Raw genomic sequence first — 26,111 nt, 5'->3', positions numbered from 1 at the left:
GAGATCCTTCTCCTCTTCTTCTCTCTCATCGCTGGGGTGCAGTTCACAGGCCAGTGTTTCTCCTGGGGTAAACTGGAAGAGTCTTTGTGAGGGCTTTGACTCATCTCAGGTTCACAGAATCCCAGAATGGTAGGGATTAGAAGGGACCTCTGGAGCTCACCCACTCCAACCCCCCTGCTCCAGCAGGGCACTCACAGCAGCTTGCCCAGGAGCACAATGCCCAGGGGGTGGTTGGAATCATTGAGTGATCACAACCCAAAACATCAAGAGCCAAAAATAGAAGCCCAGCCAAACCCTGCCCCCACAAACCTTTGCCTTCCTTTCTTCTGCTTTCGAGTTGTGTTGGATTGGTTTTTTTCCTCTTTTTGATTCCCCTTTAGTTGTTTTTTCTAACATTTAGAGTCTCCACAAAAGGCTTTTGGAAAGCACAGGAAACCCTAACATTTCTCTTCTGGGTAGGGAAATATTGCACTGCAGCCATGGTGGGCAGCCTGATGCCATCCCAAAGTGAGAGCTGGAAGGGGATGAAGTGAAACTCCCAGCCGGAAGCCACCAGACCTGAGCTCTCCTCACTATTCTTGGTTCAGTTTGCTTTAGTTTGTGTTTCTCTGGTTTATGTTTCTCTACTTTATTTCTCTTTACCTTATTTTTCTCTAGTTTATTTTTCTCTATTTTGTTTTTCTCTATTTTATTTACCTTTATTTTATTTTTCTCTATTTTATTTTTCTTTCTCTTATTTTTCTCTATTTTAATTTTCTCTATTTTATTTTTCTCTATTTTATTTTTCCCTATTTTATTTTTTCTTTATTTTATTTTTCTCTATTATTTTCTCTATTTTATTTACCTTTATTTTATTTTTCTCTATTTTATTTTTCTTAATCTTATTTTTCTTTATTTTGTTTTTCTCTAATTTATTTTTCTCTATTTTTCTTTAGTTTATTTTTCTCTATTTTAATTTTCTCTACTTTATTTTTCTATTTTCCCCTATTTTATTTACCTTTATTTTAATTTTATTGATCTTATTTTCTTTATTTTATTTTTCTCTACTTTATTTACCTTTATTTTATTTTTCTTTATCTTATTTTTCTTTACTTTATTTTTCTTCATTTTATTTTCCCCAATTTTATTTACCTTTATTTTAATTTTCTTTATCTTATTTTTCTCTATTTTACTTTTCTCTATTTTATTTTTCTCTATTTTACTTTTCTCTATTTTATTTTTCTCTATTTTATTTACCTTGATTTTATTTTTCTCTATTTTACTTTTCTCTATTTTATTTTTCTCTATTTTATTTCCCCCTATTTTATTTGCCTTTATTTTTTATTTTCCCCCATTTTATTTACCTTTATTTTTTATTTTCCCCTATTTTATTTACCTTTATTTCCCCCACCCCCCCCATGAATTCAGAGCTTGTCTTTCCCTGGCTTGGCAAAGGGATTTGGGACATTTTGTGGAGGGGGAAAAAAAAAGAGAGATTCTGTTTTAATTGCATAAACCTGTTATTACCAAAGCCCATGGGCAAAGCTTTCTCCTTTCTCTCCAGGCCTAGGTGGTGCAGCTTGCCTTGGTCTATTTGCCAGGAGAAGTGGCTGGCTTCAGTTGAGAAGCTGTGTCTGTGTTTACCCAAGGTGTGGGGGCTGTGCAGTTGAGCTTACAGCTCCATTGTCCCTGGAGGTCCTGTAGGTCCTGGACCCAAGTTTAGGCTCTCTCTGGGAAAGACTCCAGGTGTGACCTCAGCAGGGCAGAGGAGGAGAAGGATGCCTCTTGACTTTCTGGCTATGATGCTCTTCATGCCCCCCCAGGGAGACCATTGGCTCTGCTGGCTAAAAGCAGAGCAGACTGCTGGCTCGTGGTGAGCTTGTCATCCACCGGCGCTCCCAGGTCCTTGGAGCTACACAGCCAGCTTTGAAATGCATCCACAACCCCACAGGCAGGCACTGAGCCTCCAAACCTCCCTTTCTTTCCCCCTCCTGTCCCAAAATGCTGGGTCACTTTCTATTTTTCCTCTTTTTTTCCTGGTTGCTCCTCCCTGCCTGCTTCCAATCTCCCAAACGTCCTTCCCGTAATGGAGTGACCACAATCACACGCCGCGTTCCAAATGCGGTCACCCTGGTGCCTTGCGCAGTGCCAGAGCCAGTTGGGCTGATTTATATTCCATACCCCTAGATAAACACCTCGAGACCTTGTTTGCATTTACCCAGCTGCCAAGAAGCCTCCCAGATGGTTTTAATGTGTTCTCCACATGCCTCCACCACTCGCACAGGGATGGGGATTGAGGCTGGAGGGAAGGAAGGGAGGGAGGAGGCAGAGGGAAAAGTAGCAGCAGGAGAAGGATAATTCTCATTGCACCCTGAGGATGCAGGCTGAGGTAGTCCTCATTGCACCCTGAGGATGCAGTCTGAGCAGTGAGCAGGCATGGCCCAAATATGCCACTTCCACCAAAGCAACCTGCAGCTTGCAAACATCATCATAGAACAGCTCAGGAGGGAAGGGACCTTAGATATCATCTACTCCAACCTCCCTGCCATGAGCAGGGACACTTCTCATCCTGACTCAGCTGCTCACAGCCTCATCCAGCCTGGCCTTGAACACCCTCAGGGAAGATGCAGCCACAACCTTCCTGGGCAACCCATTCCAGAGTCTCACTACTCTCATCCTGAAGAACTTCTTCCTGAGCTCCAGTCTAGCCCTACTCTCCCTCAGCTTAAAGCCATTCCCCTTTGTCCTGTTCCTAGACACCATTCCAAAAAGTCCCTCTGCAGCCTTCCTGTAGGTTCCCTTCAGGTGTTGGAAGGCAGCTCTAAGGTCCCCCCAGAATCTTTTCTACTCCAGGCTGAGCACCCCCAGCTCCCTCAGCCTGTCAGAGCATCCAGATGGCTCATCCAGCCCTTGGATCGCCTTTGTGGATCCTCTGGACAGTGATGAGTCAAGAGGAAATGGCCTCAAGTTGCCCCAGGGAAGGTTACAACTCCCTTAAAGCAGAATGGAGCCAGGTGGGGTTGGTCTCTTCTCCCAAGGAACAAGTGACAGGACAAGAGAAAAGAGCTTGAAGTTGCCCCAGGGGAAGCTTAGGTTGGGCCTGAGGAACACTTTTGCTCCCCAGGAAAGGGTTGTCAAGCCCTGTGCCAGGCTGCCCAGGGCAGTGGTGGAGTCCCTGTCCCTAGAGGGGTTTTCAAGCCCTGGAGCTGTGGTGCTGAGGGCCATGGTTTGGTGGTGCCCTGGCAGTGCTGGGGAAAGGGCTGGACTCCATGACCCCATTCTGGGATTGCAGATGTGTGCTTGTGGACACTTGCAGCGGGAGGAGCATGTGCTCAGCAGACACTTTCCCACATTAATACTTTCTGGACCAATGCTGTTCAGAAATTATGCTAAATGAAACAGCTCTGAAGTGATGCTTGACCTTTGCAAGCTGCTCTGAGGGCCTGAGAGAAAAGTGGAAAGGTTTTCCTCTCAAGCTGCCAGTCAGATGAAGTTTGTTCTCCTCAGTGTTGTTTCTCCACAGCACTCAGTTTGCCCACATCTGTTTGTTTCTTTATTTTCCCCAAAGCATTGGGTGTACTTTAAGCAAGACCACCTGGAGGGCTGCACAGAAATCTTTGTTTACTTTCTGCTCTCCAAGAAAAACAAGAACAAAACCCAGCACCCAAACAATCCCAACCCTTAGGGACAAACCCAACCCTCAGAGACAATCCCAACCCTCAGAGACAATCCCAACCCTTAGAGGCAAACCCAACCCTTAGAGACAAACCCAACCCTCAGAGACAAACCCAACCCTCAGAGATAAACCCAACCCTTAGAGACAATCCCAACCCTCAGAGATAATCCCAACCCTCAGAGACAATCCCAGCCCTCAGAGATAATCCCAACCCTCAGAGACAATCCCAGCCCTCAGAGATAATCCCAACCCTCAGAGATAATCCCAGCCCTCAGAGACAATCCCAACCCTCAGAGATAATCCCAACCCTCAGAGATAATCCCAACCCTCAGAGACAATCCCAGCCCTCAGAGATAATCCCAAACCTCAGAGACAATCCCAGCCCTCAGAGACAATCCCAACCCTCAGAGACAATCCCAGCCCTCAGAGACAATCCCAGCCCTCAGAGACAACCCAACCCTTAGAGACAATCCCATTTTATCCCACTCCAAACGTTGTGAGGTATTTTCTTTTTCACCCTTTTTCTGCTGATCCCTTCAGAGAGCTGAAAATACCAACAAACTGCATTTCAGAGTGCAAGGCTTCCCCAGTATCCATGAAGAGCAAATCCAGTGGCCCACACATTGGCCACAGCAACCCCATGCAGTGCTACAGGCTGGGGTCAGAGTGGCTGAGAGCAGCCAGGCAGAAAGGGACCTGGGGGTGCTGGTGGACAGCAGCTGAACATGAGCCAGCGGTGTGCCCAAGTGGCCAAGAAGGCCAAGGGCATCCTGGCCTGCATCAGGAGCAGGGAGGTCATCCTGCCCTGTGCTCAGCACCAGTCAGGCCACACCCTGAGTCCTGTGTCCAGTTCTGGGCCCCTCAGGTTAGGAAAGATGTTGAGATGCTGGAAGGTGTCCAGAGAAGGGCAACAGAGCTGGGGAGGGGTCTGGAGCACAGCCCTGGGAGGAGAGGCTGAGGGAGCTGGGGTTGCTTAGCCTGGAGAAGAGGAGGCTCAGGGGAGACCTTCTGGCTCTCTCCAACTCCCTGAAGGGAGGTTGTAGCCAGGTGGGGGTTGGTCTCTTCTCCCAGGCAAGCAGCACCAGAACAAGAGGACACAGTCTCAAGCTGTGCCAGGGGAGGTTCAGGCTGGATGTTAGGAAGAAATTCTTCCCAGCAAGAGAGATTGGCCATTGGGATGTGCTGCCCAGGGTGGTGGTGGAGTCCCCATCCCTGGAGGTGTTTAGAAAGAGCCTGGATGAAGCCCTTGGTGCCAGGGTTTAGTTGATTAGATGGTGCTGGGTGATAGGTTGGGCTTGATAATCTTGAAGGTCTCTTCCAACCTGGTCTGGTCTGGTCTGGTCTGGTCTGGTCTGGTCTATTCTATTCTATTCTATTCTATTCTATTCTATTCTATTCTATTCTATTCTATTCTTCCTCTGATGTCACTGGAAGCAGAGAAAATGCCATAAACAACTTCCTCCTTTTTATTACCCCAGGGTTGAGGACTTAAGAGTGGTGAGACACTGGAACAGGTTGACCCAGGGAAAGTGTGGATCCCCCTCCCTGGAAGCGGTCATGGACAGGTCTTTGAGCAGCCTGAGCTGGTAGAAAGTGTCCCTGCCCATGGCAGGGGGGTTGGAACTAGATGATCTTTAAGGTCCCTTCCCACCCAAACCACTCTGTGATTCATTTTAGGTTAGGAAGGATCAGTGAGCTCAAAGTGATAGAACAAAGAGCTACAGAGTCCCCAGGATCTTTGCATTCCCAAGGCAATGGGGCTCAGGGGATTCCTCCACCTGCCCATTCTCCTTCTGCTCCTTGGCTGCAAACCTGCAACTGAGAGAAGGGCAGACATCCAAGAGTGAGGAAGCAGGCTGGGAAAGCTGGGAAGGCTCGAGCCTTGCACGCTGTGCTTGGCAGGAGATGAGTGGTCAATCAGTGTGGGTGCACTGCCAGGCAATTAGCATGGGCAGGGCTCCAGATCAATCAGTGCACGACCTGCATCTTACCCCAGGATGACATCACAGGGAAATGGAGAGCTGGGACTGCTGAACTCAGAGCAGAGAAGGATCTCACGTGGGGAAAGGATGGAAAACCATAGGAAAGAGGAATTCCCTCAGCTCATTCCTCATGGCAAGTGATGAAATTAGAATCACAGAATCACAGAACAGGTTGGGTTGGGAGGGACTTTCAAGGTCGCCCAGTCCAACCCCAGTGCAGTCAGCAGAGACCTCTGCAACTACAGCAGGCTGCTCTGGGCCCCAGAGAACCTTCCCTGGAGTGGTTCCAGGGATGGGGCAGCTCCCTCCCTCCCCAGCAACCTGGCCCAGGTTCCACCACCCTCACAGTAAAGAATATCTTCCTAATGTCCAGCCTAAACCTACCCTGCTTTAGTTTAAAACCAAAGGACAGAACAATTTTGCTTGAAAAAGACTTTGAAGCTCCCTGAGTCCAACTGTTAACCCAGCACTACCAGGTCACCACTGACCCATGGCCCTCCACACCATGTCTGCATGGTTTTGAGACCCCCTCCAGGGATGGGGACTCCACCACAGCCCTGGGCAGCCTGGGACAGGCTTGAACAAGAAATTGTTCCTCATGTCCAACCTAAACCTCCTCTGGGGCAGCCTGAGGCCATTTCCTCTGCTCCTGTCACTTGTTCCCTGGGTGAAGAGATGGATCCCCACCTCTGCTTATGGTTAGAAATGTTGTCACAGCTCTTCCTGGCCTTAGTGGCACTTCAACCCTCCCTCCAGTGTGGGCACACAAGGGCATCTGAGAGAGCAGCAAAGCCTTGTGCCTGAGCATGGGACTGGTTGACCTAGACAAGGGGTTAAAATTGCATCTAACCTCGGATTCATGGTCTGTGGGTGTCAAGTCACAGCTCATCTACACTGTGGGCATGAGAACCTCTCATGGAAGCCTGAACTGATAGCCCTGAGCCTCACAACAGCACAGGGACAGCATAGTTTGTCTCCTTGGTAGTCCAGGCTCCAATTCATGCTCCCATATCAAGGTTATAGCCAGCAAAGCTCTCTTGGGCACCTCCAGGTTGCCCATCCCTCCCCAGGGTCCAGGATGCTCAAGCCCTCCTCTTCTGCATTCTGCTCTCCTCCTGCCCCATTTCCATGTCTGCCAACTCACAAAGGAAAGCAACTCCCCAGAGCCATGGAGCCCTCTCAGCCATTATCCCACATCTGACCTTGTCCTCCTGAAAGAAAAGCTGGGAGAAGCTGCAGCTCCTGCAGCTCAACACTGAGAAGAAAATTGCAGTGATGCCTAAGAGCAGCTTCCTTAAACTGAGTGACAGCCATGCAGGGTCCTCTCCAAACAGGGGAGCCTTAGTGACACCTCTGCAGGTCCAGTGACTTCTCTCTCTCTTTGTGTCTCTTCCACAGATGGCTTTTGTCTTCCTGAGTGGGATGGCATTGTGTGCTGGCCTGAGGGAGTGCCAGGCAAAGTGGTGGCTATGCCATGTCCAGAGTACATCTATGACTTCAACCACAAAGGTAGGTGCTCTGCTCCCTGCCAGCACAGCCTGGCAAGCTGCAGCAAGGCAGCCCCAAAGGGGGAAGTCCTGCACCAGCACAGCTGAGGGATTGACCTGCTGCAGAGCAGCTCCCAAGAGAAGGACCTGAGAGTGCTGGTGGATAGCAAGTTGCCCATTAGCCAGCAACGTGCCCTCGTGGCCAAGAAGGTCAATGGTGTCCTGGGGAGCATTCAGACAATGTGTGTGGCCAGCAGGTCAAGGGAGCTTCTCCTTGCCCTCTACTCTGCCCTGGTGGGGTCACAATTGGTCTGCTGGGGCCAGTTCTGGGCTCTCCACTTCAAGAGAGACAGGGAAGTGCTGGAGAGAGCCCAGTGGAGGCTGCAAAGATGCTGAGGATCCTGCAGCAGCTCTGGGAGCAGCAAAGGCTGAGAGCCCTGGGGCTGAGAGCCTGCAGCAGAGCAGCCCCAGAGGGCAGCTGAGCAATGCTCAGCAAGAGCTAAAGGGAGCAGGGGGGGCAAGAGGCTGGGGCCAGACTCTGCTCAGTGGTGCCCAGGGACAGCACAAGGGGCAGAGGGCACAAACTGAAGCCCAGGAGGTTCCACCTGAGCAGGAGGAGAAAGTTGTTTGTTGTGAGGGTGCTGGAGGCCTGTCCCAGGCTGCCCAGAGAGGTTGTGGAGTCTCCTGGTGTGGAGAGCTTCCAACCCCCCCTGGGCATTGTGCTGCTGGGCAGTGTGCTGTGGGTGCCCTGCTGTAGGTGGAGGTTGGAGTGGGTGAGCTCCAGAGGTCCCTTTCCAGCCCACACCACGCTGGGATTCTGTGATTCTTTTTTCATGCTGCAAGGATCTCTCTGCTTTAGCCTGAACAAGAAGCAGGGTCCCACCTGCCCCTCCCACTCTGCACTGGGACATTCTAAACCTCCCTTCCTCAGCACTGGGCAGCCCTGCAGCATTGCAAACCTGCCTTCATTTGGGGCCACAAAGCTCTGTGGCGCAGCAGAAGCCTTGCAAGGTCCTCCTCCAATTTATATTCTTCCCGAGTTCCTTCATTCCAAGCCCTTAAGCCCTTGCCCAGACCCCTACGGAGGCTATCTGAGCACCATGCTGGTAAGCAGGAGATGTGAATTCCTCCCCATCTCCCTTCCCCTCAGGCAGCTCATTGCTTGGCTTGCTGGTGGTGCCGGGATGTCTGGGCATGTTTTTAGAAGCAGCTGAAGCACACTCACTCCTCAGTGGATGCTCACAGCCAAAGCTTCCCCCCTTCTCCTGCAAAGCTCTGCACCCCTAGGCTGGAGCATCAGAGAATTAGGACTGCATGTTCCCAGCAGCAAGCAGGTCATGACTTTCCACCCTGGCTGCACACAGCCTGCCCTGCCTCTTCTCTGAGGGGCTGTGGTTTGAGCCAGCTTAACCCTTGGCTGGTGACCTGTCGCAGATGCTCCTCACATTAGAGGCCAGGAGGTCCCGGCAGTCATCCCTTTGTGCTCCAGAACCCAGCATGGCATGGATTGCCACCTCATGGCATGGATTGCCACTGAGCTGCCTGGGGAGATGGTGGAGTCATCATTACTGGAGGTGTTTAGGAAGAGCCTGGATGGGCACTTGGTGCTGTGGTTTAGTTGATCAGATGGTGCTGGGTGATAGGTTGGACTGGATGATCTCAGAGGTCTTTTCCAACCTGGTCTGGTCTGGTCTATTCTATTCTATTCTATTCTATTCTATTCTATTCTATTCTATTCTATTCTATTCTATTCTATCCTATCCTATCCTATCCTATCCTATCCTATCCTATCCTATTCCATTCTCATGGCATGGATTACCACCTCACTGCTGTGCACTGCCAAAATCAGCTAGGGTGAAGAGGCTTAGATGAAGAGATCTCTGGAAGCTTTCCCTTTGTACTCACAGGACAGAGAGATCTGTTTGCTGGTCATGGAATGGTTTGAGTTGAGAGGGATGTTTAATGCTCAGCTAGTCCAAGTCCCTTCAGCCAAGGACATCTGCATCTAGAGCAGGTTGCTCAGGGCCTCATTGAATGTGACCTGGAATGGTTCCAGGGATGGGGCATCTCCCACCTCTCTGGGCAACCTGGGACAGGGTAAACAATTTCTTCCTTATATCCAGTCTGAATCTCCCTTTTGCAGTTGCAAACCATCACCCCTTGTCCTGTTTCAACAGGCCTTGCTCAGTAGTCTGTCCCCAGCTTTCTTCTTGGTCCCTGTAAGTCCTGACAGGCCAGCAGAAGGTCTGCCTGGAGCCTTCTCTTCTCCTGTTTTCATCCCTGTTAACTGTCATGGGACATCTTGCACCCAGCTCATACAAAGATACCCCCAGAGAGGCGTCTGGGTGTGGAAGCTTTCATGCAGCAGCTGAATCCCAAGGAGAAGCCTTTCCCTCTTTTCCTTGCTCCTCATCATGAGAAGGATGCCCCTCCCACGAGGGACTGAACCTGCAAACAAGGAGCAGCAAACTGGAGACCCCTGTTAGCTTTCACAGGGAGAGAGCAAACTCTGTGCCTTGGGAGGGACTGTTCAAAGCTTCTCTCCTTGCTTTGTAGACTCAAATATCTCGACCTGTTATTGGCTCTCAGGTAGAAAGTCGATGGAGCTGTGATGGAGACGGAAGCTGCGTCCTTGCAGCTGAGCTTCAAAGCAGGCAGGAGGCATAGGGCTGATGGAAGCCACCCTTGGAAGAAGCTTCCCTTGCCCTGCCAGGTGCAGTCCTGCTGACTGTGTCTCTGCTCTCTGTCCCACAGGCCATGCTTATCGGCGGTGTGACCTGAACGGCAGCTGGGAGCTGGTGCCGGGCAACAACCGCACCTGGGCGAACTACAGCGAGTGTGCCAAGTTCCTCACCAACGAGACGAGGGAAAGGGTAGGCAGCTCCTTTTGTGCATGCAGCATGGCCTGCTGGCGTCACCCACAGCTTACCTAAGGGACACTGCCTCCTTTGAAACCCCTGATGAGCTCGAGTTCGCTGCATCCTCCTGGAGGCTGTGTCTGAGCTTGCTAAAGCCACAGCTTGGTGCTGATGAGGAAGGAGCTCCTCGGGTTTGAAGTTGTCCTCAGAGGCAGAAATTTTCCTGAAAGCCTGAAACAGTCCTTAAAGCCTGAAACTGTCCTGCAAACCAGAGAGGGTTCCTCCAGCTGCCATGATCCCACTTGCAAAGAGATCATGGGGACAACTTGAAGCAGGTTTATGACAGAGGGGAGCAGCTGGAGGCTCTTCCATGCCGTTGAGAATTCCTCTTCCCAATCATTTTGCCTCCAGGCTGTAATTCCAGTGCTTATGTCCTTGTCTCTGCTAGGGGCTGGACAGACAGTGAGCTAAAAGATGTGCCAGTCTTCTTCTCTAGGTGGTTAACAGAGAGCCTCTTGGGTGATAGGTATAAATTAAGGATCAGAGGTTTCATGTGGCCTGTTCCTGGGAGATGGGTGGGCACCTGTGGTGGGTGGAAGGGCAAGGCCAAGAAGCCTACTCCCTTCCCCCTTTGTAAAGTAAAAGGGAAAAAAAAATTGAAGGGAAAAGAAAAAAAACTCGCAAGCTGAATTAGCAAAGCAGTGGAGCTATATTTACAAAGCGATGTAGGGTTTGCAGGGGATTATTTACAAATTTACAATATCTACAATATATACAAAGATATACAACAGAGTAACACAGAAATGAGAGTGCCCCCCTCGGCAGAGAGGGGTCCCCCACCTCCGCTCTCCCCTCTCTTCCCCCCCTTTCCCCAGAATGGGATAGAAAGAGAAAGAGAAGAGAGGAAAAAAAGTTAGAAGCAGTTTGTGTTAATTGGAAGGGAGTTAGTATACAGGCCTGTTATCTGGTTTTCAAGGCCGAGGCGTTGGCAGAAAGCCCAGCACAGGGAAAGCTGCTGCACGAAGCAAAGACGGAAGCAAGACTGACTGAGAAGTGCTGGAAATGTCCAGTATAGTCCCAGCTCAGAAGTGCTTCCTCCCACTCGTCCAATGAAATTAGTTTAGACTATTCCTTCCGTTTACCAACTTCCGTCCACCATGTTCCCTTTCTTAAGGGGGCAACGTCAACCGGCCACAGTCCACCCCTTCTAAACAATTTCATTGGCTGTTCATACTGTCCATCTAATCCAAAACGATATTTACAGTTCGTGAGTAAAGTTCATAGTCCATTCCGGCTATGCTCAGATGTAGATGATTCAAAAGTCCAGGAAAATCAGAAAATGAGAAAAATGGAAAACAGTTCATTTCTTCACCGATGAAGCGAAGAAAAGGGAAACAGGGAAATCTCAGGGTCTCTTAGTTGACTCAGGGCTCTCAGGGATCTCAGGGTTCGTGCACCGTAGACTCCTCGTTGATTCTTCCTTTGGACGCGATGTAGCTGTACAGCAGTTTGAAATTAACCTCTTTCAGCTAAAGTTAAATTTCTTTGTGGAATACACTGAATTTCACCATTCTCTTGCATTACCCAATAAGTGTGACCCGGACCTTCAGCTGAAACCACCCCTCGGACAGGTTTAGCCTCTCCTGAGGGTGAAAATACCCAAACAGTTTTACCTAACAGATTCTTTTCTCTAACAACAGGAACTCTATCACCTTCCACTTTCCGTAGCAGATCTGAATGTGCAGGTCCAGCTCGGTTCACTGAACCTCTACTATTTACCAGCCAGGTTGCTTGTGCTAAATGTTTTTCCCAGTTTTTCAAAGATCCACCTCCCATGGCTTTGAGAGTGGTCTTCAACAAACCGTTGTAGCGTTCAATCTTCCCTGAAGCTGGTGCATAGTAGGGAATGTGGAATATCCACTCAATACCGTGCTCTTTTGCCCAGTTCTTTACAAGGTTGTTCTTGAAATGAGTTCCGTTGTCTGACTCAATCCTCTCTGGAGTTCCGTGTCTCCACAGGATCTGTCTCTCCAGACCAAGAATGGTGTTGCGTGCAGTTGCATGTGGAACTGGATAAGTTTCCAACCATCCAGTGTTTGCCTCTACCATAGTAAGCACGTATTGCTTACCAGAACGAGAACGTGGTAGAGTGATGTAGTCAATCTGCCAAGCTTCACCATACTTGTACTTGGACCATCTGTCACCATACCACAAGGGCTTAAGTCGTTTTGCCTGCTTAATAGCAGCACAAATGTCACAGTCATGGATGACTTGCGTGATAGCATCCATGGAAATGTCTATGGATCTGTCACGAGCCCATTGGTATGTTGCATCTCTGCCTTGATGTCCTGACGAATCGTGAGCCCACCGAGCTAAGAATATCTCACCTCGGTGTTTCCAGTCGAGATCAAGATTAGAGTCCATGTCTACTTGAGAAACTCTTGCAGCTAGATCTGCCTGATGGTTGTGTTGCTGTTCCTCAGTAGCTTTGCTCTTAGGAATGTGAGCATCGATGTGTCTCACTTTCACTGGAATTCTCTCGATTCGATCAGCAATGTCCTGCCATAGGTTGGCTGCCCAAATGGGTTTTCCTTTTCTCTGCCAACCACTCTTCTTCCAGTTCTTTAGCCAACCCCATAGAGCATTGGCTACCATCCATGAGTCGGTGTAGAGATAAAGCTTTGGCCATCTCTCACGTTCAGCTACGTCGAGAGCTAGCTGGACAGCTTTTACCTCTGCAAACTGACTGGATTCTCCTTCTCCATCTTTTGCTTCTGCAACTCGGCGTGTTGGACTCCACACAGCAGACTTCCACCTTCGCTTGTTTCCAACAAGACGACAGGAACCGTCTGTGAACAAAGCATATTTCTTTTCATCTTCAGAAAGGTCATTGTAAGGAGGAGCTTCCTCAGCACGAGTTACTTTCTCCTCTGGAGGTTTGGCACATTTGATGCCTTCAGGCCAACTTGAGATCACCTCCACTAGACCAGGTCTTTCAAGATTTCCCATTCGAGCTCTCTGTGTTATCAGAGCCATCCACTTGGACCATGTTGAGTCTGTGGCATGATGTGGTGTGGATCCTTTGCCTTTGAACATCCAATTCAAAACTGGTAATCTGGGAGCTAGAAGAAGTTGTGATTCAGTTCCAATCACTTCAGAAGATGCTTTTACTCCTTCATAGGCAGCTAGAATTTCTTTCTCTGTTGGAGTGTAATTAGCCTCTGAACCTCTGTAACCTCGACTCCAGAAACCAAGAGGCCGTCCACGTGTCTCCCCTGGAGCTTTTTGCCACAAGCACCAGGTTGGACCATTGTCACTTGCAGCCGTGTACAAAATGTTCTTAATGTCTGGACCATCTCGGACAGGTCCCAGACCCATTGCTTGAACTACCTCTTGCTTTATCTGGTCAAAGGCTGCTTGTTGTTCAGGTCCCCAGTGGAAATGGTTTCTCTTTCGAGTCACATCATACAGAGGTTTCACAATCTGACTGTATCCAGGAATGTGCAGTCTCCAAAATCCCACTATCCCCAAGAAACGTAGGGTCTCTTGCTTGTTTGTGGGACTTGCCATGGTAGAGACTCTATTTACCACATCCACTGGAATGTGTCGGCGTCCATCCTGCCACTTCACTCCCAGAAACTGAATCTCTGTGGTAGGTCCTTTCACCTTGTCTCGCTTGATGGCAAAACCTGCATCCAGAAGAATGTCAATGATTTTGTTACCTTTCTTGAAGACTTCCTCAGCAGTTTTACCCCAGACGATGATATCATCGATGAACTGGATGTGTTCTGGAGCACCGCCTTTCTCCAGAGCATCGTGGATCACTGCATGACAGATGCTTGAGCTGTGGATCCAGCCCATTGGCAGCCTGTTGAAAGTGTACTGGATTCCTCTCCAGGTGAAAGCAAACTGAGGCCTGCATTCCTCTGCTATGGGAATAGAGAAAAATGCATTAGCAATGTCTATGGTAGCATACCATTTGGCCTCTTTGGATTCCAGCTCATACTGTAGTTCCATCATGTCTGGTACTGCTGCACTCATGGGCGGTGTCACTTCATTTAGGGCTCGGTAGTCTACCGTCAGACGCCAGTCTCCATTCTGCTTCCTCACAGGCCACACTGGACTGTTGAAAGGTGAATGAGTTTTGCTGACGACTTTCTGACTCTCCAACTGACGAATCAGATTCTGAATGGGCAACAAAGAGTCACGGTTGGTTCTGTATTGTCTGTGATGCACAGTCTGAGAAGCAACCGGCAATTTAATGTCCTGTATCTTATGTTGTCCCACAACTGCAGATTCATCAGAAAGTTCAGGTCTGGCAGATAGCTTCAATTTTTGTCCATCAATTTCTATAGAAGCTACTCCAAAAGCCCATTTGTAACCTCTAGGGTCTTTGAAACGCCCTTCTCTCAGAAAATCAATTCCCAAAATACAAGGTGCGTCAGGTCCGGTCACAACTGTATGCTTCCTCCATTGTTTACCAGTTAGACTTATATTAACCTCTACCTTACTTAACTCCTGAGATCCACCAGTGACTCCCAGAATAGTTATGGACTCTGATCCCTGATAATTTGATGGTATTATGGTGCACTGAGCTCCTGTGTCAACCAAGGCCCTGTACTTCCGAAATTGTGAAGTGCCAGGCCACTGGATGTACACATCCCAATAGATTCTGTTATCTCTGTTATCCCTCTCCTCCCCCTGGCGGGAGGCAGGGCACCCCTAGTTATGGGGAACATGCCCACATGTGCATTGCACATATTGTGCAGGGTTATAACTTTGCATGTTATAACTGGAGCCACTGTTGGAGCCATAAGAGTCGTTCTGGGGAACTGTGGAAGTAACAGCTACCCTTCTGGTATTGCTACCTCGGGTTCTGCCACTTTGCAATTCCCTCAGTCTCCTGAAAAGATTAGAAGTTGGTTGGCCATCCCAGCGGTTCATGTTCTCACCAAACTGATCACGCAGAGTTATCCAAATAGTTCTACGTGATTGCCTTGGTGGTCTGTTTTGGAATGACCTGTTTTGGAATGTCCTGTTTTGGAATGACCTCCTTGGAGGACGTGTATTCCTCACAGATGAAACTTGTACCCACCTGGAGGAAGAATTGAAATTATCCCTTTGTGCCAATTGGGATATGGAGTTTCTAAATTCATCTTTTAACTCTCTTATGCAATTCTGAATATCACCAGACATCGTTTTAATGGCTGAAACCAAAGAACCACGTGTCATGCTATCCTCCAATTGTCTCATTTGATCACTGAATTGGCCAACCGTGGGAGAAGCTCCACCATAACTTCTTGACACAATTCTGCTTGCCAGAATGTTTGCATAATTAGAAGGAGCAAGTTTGATGATCTTTTTAGCAAGACCAATACCCACAGGAACGTCATCAGGATTCAGAGTTTCATGTTCACCATAGAGTAGCTCTCTAACAGCAAATTCTCTCAAGCGCTTAATTCCCTCATCTATGGTAGTCCAGGGTTTAGGATTCCATGGAAGATCATCTCGGGAAGGGTATCTCAGGGCAACCGCTATTAAAAGGCGTATCCACAGATTAACCTTACCGAGAGCTTCACCTAGATGTCTATCTATTCCATTGTCCCTTGAGAGAGTTCCTAACTGAGCTGCTGACTTGTCTCCAACTGTTAGAGCTGAAGCACCTGTATCATAACACCTACTAAGCCAAGCTAGAACTGGCTCCTTATCTGCCCTGGTGAAATCTTTACGGACATTTCTCAATTCCTCCCGTGGTGACGAACAGTCTGTAATATCATCTTCATCTTCATCTCCCTGAATTCTTTGCCCGTAAAATCCTGCTGTCATTCTCCTAAGGATCTCTTTAAGCTGAGAACCACCTTTGCCAGCTGCTTTCCTAGCTTCATCTCTATCCTGCTTTGATCTCACTAGGTTAGCTAGATCTTTAAAACAAACCTTCTCTTCCTCCTGAGCAGGATCTTTTAGAGTAGAGGGCCCCTCACCAGGATCAGTCTCCACCTCTTCTTCTCCATCTTGGGCCTTTCCACTTCTAGTCTTTAAAGGAGCCACCTTAACTGGAGCTGTGTTTGAATTTACAGCCATCTTAATGGAAGCTGACAGGTCCTGAGATAAATCAGCTGCTGGGGCAGTGACTTCCGGTCCCACTGAGGGAGTGGGTGGAAGTGATGTTGCTCCATTACTGGCCGACGGAGAAGAAGAAGAAGGAGAAGGAGTAGGCGCCATGTTGATACCAGCCGATGCCCTTGGCTGCTTGCTAGAATCAGCAAAGTCATTTAGAGCTGCCTTACCAATTAACTTTTTAGCCTTCTTTTTTACTGACACGGGTTCTCCACAGTCCTCGTCACTAGATGACTCTGGGACTGATCGAGAGCCACGGCGTTTTCTTTTTGATCTAGTTTTAATAACAAAACAAGCTCTGGACACCTTTCTCTCTCGCCGCAAAGAGACCAGCAGATACACGTTAATTATCACTGAGAGCAGGATTATACATATGAAATAAATCACCTTTGGATCCCAGGCCTCACCTAAAGTTACTGTCTCCTCAGGCGGAATCTTAAAACCCTTTATCTCAATTGGGAGAGTGGTGGAGGTAACATTCCTGTATCTCACTGGCCATAATAAATTAATACATTTTCCATACCATAATTTAACTCTATACATAACCCACATATAAATTGTCCGCACCAAATATTTACCCAGGTAATCCAAAATCAAACCCAAACAATATCTGTAAATCAGAGCCCCAAAAATTGAAAAGAATAATCGCTCCACAAACCACAATACCTTCATGTTTGCTAATTCAGCTGGAAAACACTAAATCAATCAGATAATAAATTAAACTAATTATCTGCCCCACGTTGGGCGCCAATAAAAAAAATGTGGTGGGTGGAAGGGCAAGGCCAAGAAGCCTACTCCCTTCCCCCTTTGTAAAGTAAAAGGGAAAAAAAAATTGAAGGGAAAAGAAAAAAAACTCGCAAGCTGAATTAGCAAAGCAGTGGAGCTATATTTACAAAGCGATGTAGGGTTTGCAGGGGATTATTTACAAATTTACAATATCTACAATATATACAAAGATATACAACAGAGTAACACAGAAATGAGAGTGCCCCCCTCGGCAGAGAGGGGTCCCCCACCTCCGCTCTCCCCTCTCTTCCCCCCCTTTCCCCAGAATGGGATAGAAAGAGAAAGAGAAGAGAGGAAAAAAAGTTAGAAGCAGTTTGTGTTAATTGGAAGGGAGTTAGTATACAGGCCTGTTATCTGGTTTTCAAGGCCGAGGCGTTGGCAGAAAGCCCAGCACAGGGAAAGCTGCTGCACGAAGCAAAGACGGAAGCAAGACTGACTGAGAAGTGCTGGAAATGTCCAGTATAGTCCCAGCTCAGAAGTGCTTCCTCCCACTCGTCCAATGAAATTAGTTTAGACTATTCCTTCCGTTTACCAACTTCCGTCCACCATGTTCCCTTTCTTAAGGGGGCAACGTCAACCGGCCACAGCACCGAGTCCTTTGCCAGTGGAAGGGAACAGGAGAGAGCAGATCTCAGAGGAATTCTGCTGGAGCAACAATTCTGAATCAATGGACACCAGTCCAGCATTAGGAAAGGATTTCCCTGCAGGTGGAGAGGGTTTGATGTTCTCCTGGGAATGTGTAAAGGAAGGTGTCCATCCTCACATCACAGCCAGGGGCCTTACTCTGACACACATTGAGGTCAGACAGCAGCTGGTGGGAATGTCCTGCTCCTCTGGGTCTGAGCCTAACTGGGGCTCTGTAGCAAGACCTCATCTCTGTAGCAACATTTGCCCAGAGAGGTTTTGGAGTCTCCTTCTTGGGAGACTTTCAAGACCCATCTAAGACACCTTCCTCTGTGACCCACCCACGAGATCCTGCTTTGGCAGGGGAGTTGGACTCAGTGATCTCCAGTTCTGGAGCCCCTAGCACAGGATCCTGCACCTGACAAATAATAACCCCCTGCACCAGCACAGGTGAGAGGTCACCTGCTGGGAAGCACCTCCAAAGAGAAGGACTTGGGAGTGCTGGTGGACAAGTTCCCCATGAGCCAGCAATGTGCCCTTGTGGCCAAGAAGGCCAATGGTGTCCTGGGGTGCATGAAGAGTGTGGCCAGCAGGTCGAGGGAGGCTCTCCTACCCTTCTGCTCCACCCTAGTGAGAATACTTCTGGAGCACTGGCTCCAACACTGGGCTTCCCTGTTCAAGAGGGATGGGGATATACAAGAGAGAGTCTAATGGAGGCTACAAGGATGGTTTAGGGACTCTGGTGAGGAAAGGCTGAGAGACTTGGGGCTGCTGAGCCTGGAGAAGAGGTTCTCCTGCCCCTCTACTCCACCCCAGTAAGGCTTCATCTGGAATATTTCGTCCAGTTCTGAGATCCTCAGCTCAAGAGAGCCTGGGAACTACTGGAGAGAGTCCAGTGGAGGCTCTGAAGCAGCTGTGGGGCCTGGAGCATCTCTGTGAGGAGGAAAGGCTGAGAGCCCTGGGGCTGTTGAGCCTGGAGAAGAGCAGCCTGAGGCTTTCAGAGAGCGAGGAAGCCTCTTCTCCTTCACACCCAAGCGTGGCTGTGGGACGCTGGTCTTAATCAACCTTCCTTTGAGGTCTGGTGGTTTGGGGTTTTCTTCAGAGTAAATATGTCAAGAGCTGTCAGAATGGGGGGGTGCTGGCAGGACAGACATCTTCTGGAGGCAGAGCTTGCTTTCTATTATTATTTCCCCTCCCTGGGGAGCAGCATCTCTGCGTCACCGGCAGCAGCTGCCTTCAGCCCAGGGTTTGGAAGGAGAGCCGTGGGCCGGCTCTGGGCGAGCAGATGTCACCAGGGGGGTGGATTTCTAAGCAGCCACACGTTACAAAGTGTTAGGGAAAGCCATGTCTGTCTGTGCCTATATATAAACCCCCTGCTCTGCTACCTCTGGAAATAGTCTGGAGCCTATAGATAGCTCCAGCCCCACGCCGCAGTCAACGCCCACGGCCGCCCGAGCGCTTGGAGAGGGCTCTGTCCACATCTCCTGGGGTAGGGGGCTGATCCTCCCATTTTAGCCACGGTGGGGTAATGGCCAGATTGAGCAACACAGAGCAAACAGAGAAGCCCCAGAGAGATTCTGTGTCTCGTGCTGCCTCTCTTCCCCCACCCCGAGCCACATCAGTAGGATGATTGCAGGCGGGGCGGCAGGGAAACCGCGGCCCGGCGGCAGCGAAGCGGGGCGAGGCCAGCAGAGCCTGGAGAATTGACAGCTCACAACTGCCCCTGAGCAAAGCTTCTTTGGTTGGCTTCTCAGGCAAAACTAGCTGGAGGAGGCTGGATTGACAGTCCTGGAGATAGGGGTCTCCTTTTCAAGCATGAGAGCTGGCAGGCTGCAGCCAGCTGCTGAAGATTCAGAGAATCCTTGGGAGAATCATAGAACCATAAATCAGAGAACTGGAGAAGCATTGACCCAGAGAATCATTGACTCAGAGAATCATGAAATCATAGAACCGTGGAATCCTAGAATCATTGAATCAGAGAATCAGAGAATTACAGCATCATAGAATCACAAAATCACAGAATCATAGAATCACAGAAGAGTAGGGACTGGAAGGGACCTCCACAGATCATCCAGTCCAACCCCAAAGCAGGATCACCTGGGGCAGGTCAGACATGGATGCATCCAGATGGGTCTTGAATGTTTCCACAGAAGGAGACCCTACAACCCCTCTTGGGCAGCCTGGGATGGGGCTCCAGCACGCTGACAGCAATGAAGTTTCTCCTCATCTTTAGATGAAGCCTCCCTGGGTTTCAGCTTGTGCCCACGAACCCCTGTCCTGTCACTGGGCACCACTGAAAAGAGCCTGGCCCCTTCTTCTTCACACCCACCCTTCAGATGTTTGTCATAAGATCTCCTCTCAGGCTGCTCTTCTCCAGGCTCAGCAGCCCCAAGTCTCTCAGCCTTTCCTCACCAGAGTCCCTGAATCATCCTTGTAGCCTCTCTCTTGTATATCCCCATCCCTCTTGAACGGGGAAGCCCAGTGTTGGAGCCAGTGCTCCAGATGTAGTCTCACTGGGGTGGAGCAGAAGGGCAGGAGAACCTCCCTCGACCTGCTGGCCTCACTCTTCTTCATGCACCTCAAGATACCATTGGCCTTCTGGGCTACACAAGGGCAGATTGCTGTCCCATGGGTAACTTACTGTCCATCAGAAGGACTCCCAGGTCCTTCTCCATGGTGCTGCTTTCCAGTGGGTCAGCCCCTAGTAGAATCTGGAGCAGACCTCTTCACCCAGCCTGTCCTGCAGCTGCAATGCAAGAGGGAGAGCACAGCTGTGCTGCCACACTTGGTGGGGCCTCAAACCCCCTTGCCTGGTGCTCTGATGAAGTTCTGAGTTGTCCTGCAGGGGAGAGCAGTTTGCTTCTGGGTTTAGATCAGCACAGATCCTCCCCCCTTTGGTGGAAGAGGACAAATCAGGAGTGAAACCAAGCCCTGAGCACAGTATGGAAATACAACAGGCAGCTGCTCTGAGGGTCACACACCTGGAAGATGTCCAAACCACATGGAGAGTGGAATGCAGGGACCCCCACAGGAGGGGGGCACATGCAGCCCATGGCTGTCCATGCTGCCTAGGTCTGGTCTGGTCTGATTCTTTCCATACACTTGCTGAGTTCAGGCAGGAGCCACCTCCAGCTCTGCTTTGCTTCCCTGTCCTCCCAAAGCCACCAAGCTGCTGTGAAGTTTCCACCCTGAGGCCAGGTTGGTGGAAAGCTGAGATGCAAAGGGGAACAGAGAGGAAGTCTCCCACCCAACCAAGGAGGAGGTGGAAAAGGAGATGTGGTTACAGGTTCAGCAGGCAACACATCTGAAATAATACTTAGGCTTGGTCTATTGTCAGCCTCTGAGTTATGGCTGGAGGGAGGCTGGGGAGGCAGGGGGAGCTGGGCTGGCTCACTGGGGACAGATCCTTTCACCTGGCTGTACAGGACAGATGGCTGGGGGCTGGGGGAGCTTTGCAGTGTGTGCTGGAGAGGCTGAGGGAAAAGAAGTGCCTTGCATCATGGAATGGTTTTGGTTGGAAAGCACCTTTAAGAGCATCAACTCCAACCATTACATAACTCTACCAAGGCTGGGGTCCTCACTACCAGATCTCTGAAGCTTTTAAGCCCCTCCAGGGATGGGGATTCGACCACCTCCCTGAGGAGCTTGTTCCAGGGCTCCAGAACCCCTCTGGGGAAGAATTTTCTTCTAGTGTCCAACCTAAACCTCCCCTGGGGCAGCTTAAGCCCATTTTATTTCATCCTAAACAAGGCTGTGCAGTGCCTGAGAGCACCACAGAGCCTGACCTGGGGAGGGTGCATGGTGCATGACTTGATGGAAAGTCATCTCACCAGCACCAAATCCAGCTCAGCCACATCAGAGGGGCTCCATCCTGCCCAACATCCTCCAGGAGCAACCACAACTGGCTCAGCCATGTGAAGGGAAAGCCTCCAGAGCATTCTTCTGTTGGCAGATGCCAGAGGCACAGGAGAGCTGTGAGAGTGGAAGAAAGGAAGGATTAGATCCATCCCACACCTTCCCCATCTTTAGGCCACAAAAATGACCAGGGGGCTGGAGCACCTCTCCTGTGAGGCCAGGCTGAGAGAATCAGGTTTGGTCAGCCTGGAAAAGAGAAGGCTCCAGAGTGACCTTCTGGTGGCCCTTCAGGACTTAAAGGTGGCCTACAGGAAAGGTTGGAAAGGACTCTTCATGCAGGAGGGTAATGATGAGGTGAGGGGTAATGGTTTTAAACCAGAAGAAGGGAGTTTAGATTAGATATTAGGAAGAAATTCTTTACTCTGAGGGTGGTGAAACACTGGAGCAGGTTGTCCAAAGCAGCTATGGATGACCCATCCCTGGCAGCACTCACAGGCAGGTTGGATGGGGCTTTGGGGCCACCTGAGCTACTGGAAGGTGTCCCTGCTCACTGCAGGGGGGTTGGAACTAGATGATCTTTAAGGTCCCTTCCACCCCAAGCCATTCTGTGACTCTTTGGTGGCACAGAGCCCCTCTTGTTGCAGGATGCAGTAAGTGGTGCACTGTCTTGGAAGCATGGAGACCCAGGCTGTGTCCATGGCTTGGCCATGCATGACCTCTGTGGTCAGCCTGTGAATTATTTAACCTCCATTCATCCCAAGCCCAAACCTGAGCTTCTCAGGCCATGGAGGTGGCTGTGTCAGCTGGCAGATGACTCAATGTTTTGGTACCTGGAGGATCTTTCCTGATTCAGCACTGTGGTTTCCACCAGGCTGGGACCTCCCTCGTGCTAGGAGATGAGTGAGACCTGCAATTGCCTTTAGAGCTTTTACTTTTGCCCCCTGGGTAAGTCCAGGTCTCACCATCCTTGAGGACAAACACCCCTGGGGACCAGCAAGCACAAGCTGCCCTGTGCAGCCTCTTTGGAGAGCCTCAGCTTTTTGCTCCTGAGGTTTTCCCCCAATGACCTCAGCACCCCACCCAGAAACTCACTTTCCCTGAAGCCATCCTCGTGGAGCTGCTGGGTAAGAAGCCTCTCACCTTGGGCTGCAAGCGAGCTTCCCAGCCTGCCTGCGTGCATCTGTGTGTCTTGGCAGTTCTGACTCAATGCCCCTTCAAAAAGAGGCCCTGTGGTTCATCAGAGCAGCTAACCACAGCCTTCCAAGACCTCCTGCCAGCCAATCAGCAAACCCTTCCCAAGGCCATGGCTGCCACAACGCCGACATTGTCCCAGAGGAGCGTGGATCTTTCCGGTTCGCCCTCTGAAGGGGGCTCAGGGCTGCTGCTGTTGAAGCCACACAAACTGCCCAGTCCTCAGGGATCCCAAAACTGGAGGAGGATTCTCATTTCTCCTTCCACTTCCCCTGTGGAGGCAGAAGTGTCTCTCCTTTCTTTGTTCCCCCCCTCCAGCTCCAATCAGGATTCCAGCATGGCAGCCGGAGCAGCCTGCCAGGCTTGGAAGGGAAGGTGGTTTATTTGTGGGGTGCTTGGGGTTGGGGGGATTTTTGGGGGTGGGTTTTTTTCCCCTTCCCCTAAAGTTCTCAGATCTGCTCACATTGGCTTTTTAGTGCCTGCTGCCTCCACAGACAGAAAATTCTCTCTGGAGACGCACACAGCCACACGTAGATGGCTTCTGGCAAGCGCGCCGCGCGCCCCGTGGAAACCACAGAGAAATGTTCCCAGATCTGGGGGGGACTCTGATGTAATAGGGGCTTGAGGTTTCACATTCCAGGACAGCATTGCTAGCCTCAAATCCAAAAAATCAGAGCTGTCATTCAGAGCCCAGCCTCACCAATGTTATTGCAACCCAGCGGGAGACAGGGGAGGAGGGAGCCAGGAGAAAGATGCTGAATTGGGTGGTTTCTTCTGGGTTTATTTCTGATTTCAGATGGTGAGAGGCAGTAGGAGCTAGGAGGGTGCAGGAGTTTTAACCCTTTTCAGGCAGTTACTCACTCAAACTTCTTGCCCCAGCACAGAATCCCAGAATGCCAGCGTGGTTTGGGTTGAAAAGGGCCTCCGGAGCTCCCCCAGTCCAACCCCCTGCTGAAGGCTGCACCCACAGCACCCTGCCCAGCAGCACAGTGCCCAGGGGGGTTGGAAGCTCTCCACACCAGCAGACTCCACAACCTCTCTGGGCAGCCTGGGACAGGCCTCCAGCAGCCTCACAACAAACAACTTTCTCCTCCTGCTCAGGTGGAACCTCCTGGGCTCCAGTTTGTGCCCTCTGCCCCTTGTGCTGGCCCTGGGCACCACTCAGCAGAGCCTGGCACCAGCCTCTTGCCCCCCACAGCTCCTTTAGCTCTTGCTGAGCATTGCTCAGCTGCCCTCTGGGGCTGCTCTGCTGCAGGCTCTCAGCCCCAGGGCTCTCAGCCTTTGCTCCTCCCAGAGCTGCTGCAGGCTCCTCAGCAGCTTCCCAGCCTCCCCTGGACTCTCTTCAGCAGTTCTCTGTCTCTCTTGAACTGGGAAGCCCAGAACTGGACCCAGTCCTCCCTCTGTAGCCTAACCAGGGCAGAGTAGAGGAGCAGGAGAACCTCCTTCAACCTGCTGGCCACAGTCCTCTTCATGCCCCCCATTGGCCGCCTTGGCCACAGGGGCACATTGCTGGCTCGTGGGCAACCTCTTGTCCACCAGCACTCTCAGGTCCTTCTCTTTGGAGCTGCTTTCCAGCAGGTCAGCCTCTCACCTGTGCTGGTGAACAGAGAGAGAGAGAAAATGCTCTCCACACTTAATGGAAAGCTCTGGGCTTTCTGAGCCCAACTGTGAAGCACTGAGGGCCAAGAGAACTAAACCCTACGACAGGATTAATTACTTTGAGCTCTCCTGTGACAGGCCCTTTTCCAGTGGGACTTTGGCAAGCTCCAGTTGTGTCTGGGTTGGATAACCACAGTCACAGCCTGCTTCTGAGTTTTCTACAGGAAAAATAAATGCAGGTGGTATTTTTTCCCCCTCCTATCCCCCAGCCAAAGTATATTCTCCCTCTGTGTTCTGGGGGTGGGGGGGAGGCTTGACACCCCACCAGCCTGGCCATCAGTCACTCAGCAATGCTATGGCTGAGCCCTAAGGCTCAGCTTTACTGGTTCCAGCAAAACAAGAAATCCCAGGCCAGTGGGCAGTTTGTTCCAGCAGAAGCTGCCAGGTGGGCTCTGGATTTGGCTGAGTTTGTAAAGCACTTGGGGGTTCCTTCAGGGTGGAAATGCTGCAGAGCTCAGTAGGTATGGGATGAGCCCAGCTCCATCCCTGGAGCCACTAGGAATTCCCAGCTCCCCTCAACCCTTAGGAACAGTGCACATCACTTTCCAAGCTGCTCCTACACCACAAGGATGACAACAAATGTGAGAGGAGACCTCAGGCATGGTGATCAATCTCTGCAGGGTGGGTGTCCAAAAGAAGGGGCCAGGCTCTTTACAGTGGAGTCCTGTGACAGGAGGAGGGGCAACAGACACCAGCTGGACACAGGGACCTCACACCTCACCATGAGGAGAAGGTTCTTTACTGTTAGGATGCTGGAGCCTTGCACCAGGCTGCCCAGAGAGGTTGTGGAGTCTTCTTCTCCAGACACTTTCACAGGATCCCAGGATGCCAGGGGTTGGAAGGGACCTCTGGAGATCTCCCAGTCCAAGCCCTCTGCCAGAGCAGGAGCATAGAACCCAGCACAGGTCACACAGGAACACATCCAGACAGGGCTGGAAAGGCTCCAGAGAAGGAGACTCCACAACCTCTCTGGGCAGCCTGCTCCAGGGCTCTGGGAGCCTCACAGGGAAGAAGTTCCTCCTCATGCTGAGGTGGAACCTCCTGGGCTAGAGTTTAATATCCATTGCCCCTTGTCCTATCCCAGGGTGCAGCTGAGCAGAGCCTGTCTCCTCCCTCCTGACCCCCAGCCCTCAGCTATTTCTAAGCACTCACTAAATCCCCTCTCAGCCTTCTCCTCTCCAGACTAAAAAGCTCATCTGGATGCGTTCCTGGGTGCCCTGCCCCGGCTGACCCTGCCCTGGCAGGCGGATTTGGACCGGACGACCTCCGAAGGTCCCTTCCAACCCCTCCCATTCCCTGATTCCATGCTTTCCCAGGGGTTCCCAAGGGTTCCCAAGGTCTCCCAGATCCCCAGCAGGTTTGACAGCCCAGCTCCCTGTGCTGCAGGACACGTCCTAACGTGACCTTATTTTCTCCACCATCTCTACTGCAGGAGGTCTTTGATCGCCTCTATTTGATTTACACTGTTGGATACTCCATCTCCCTGGGATCCCTCACAGTTGCTGTCCTTATCCTGGGATACTTCAGGTAGGCGGCTCTGCTTCATACCTAAGGGAGTTGTCAGCAGCCTGGAAAGGCCTTGGGGCTCTCCTCAGCATTCCTGGAGCGGGATGAGCTGCTCCTGCAGGTCACAGGAGGCTGCAGCTGTGCTTTGGGCTCTGGCAGTGCCACTTAGGGTCAGCCTTCTCAGGACACGGTGGGGTGGGATGCTTCAACTCCTTCTGCTGGCCTGCCAGAGAGTTTGCTGGAGCCTCTTTGAAGCAAGTGGGAGGAGAGGTGTCTCCAGGAAGAGTTTGGTCTGCCTTGGAAGACTGTCTAGGGATTGCTGTCCATGTCACACCTTAGATTTAGGTGGCTGATTTTTGTGACAGCTAAGGTTTCATTGGGGAAATTCCAC

At 50.6% G+C, this 26,111-nt stretch overlaps 1 protein-coding gene across 1 annotated transcript in view; it reads left to right on the top strand.

The window, feature by feature from the left end:
* The window catches only part of PTH1R (parathyroid hormone 1 receptor), a 104,736-nt gene that overhangs the window by 48,412 nt on the left and 30,213 nt on the right, over positions 1-26,111 (top strand). Inside the window, exons 3-5 of the mRNA XM_068145814.1 lie at positions 7,036-7,146; positions 9,879-9,997; positions 25,647-25,741. Coding sequence (XP_068001915.1) covers positions 7,036-7,146; positions 9,879-9,997; positions 25,647-25,741 — 325 coding nt within the window. The remainder of the gene's footprint in view (positions 1-7,035; positions 7,147-9,878; positions 9,998-25,646; positions 25,742-26,111) is intronic.

The sequence above is a fragment of the Melanerpes formicivorus genome, unplaced genomic scaffold (genome assembly GCF_026170545.1).
Source record: "Melanerpes formicivorus ecotype bairdi unplaced genomic scaffold, bMelFor1.0.p_v2 SCAF_13, whole genome shotgun sequence".
NCBI lineage: Eukaryota > Metazoa > Chordata > Aves > Piciformes > Picidae > Melanerpes > Melanerpes formicivorus.
The sequence above is the reverse complement of the archived record's forward strand: the minus strand, read 5'-3'. Positions and strand labels throughout refer to the sequence as shown.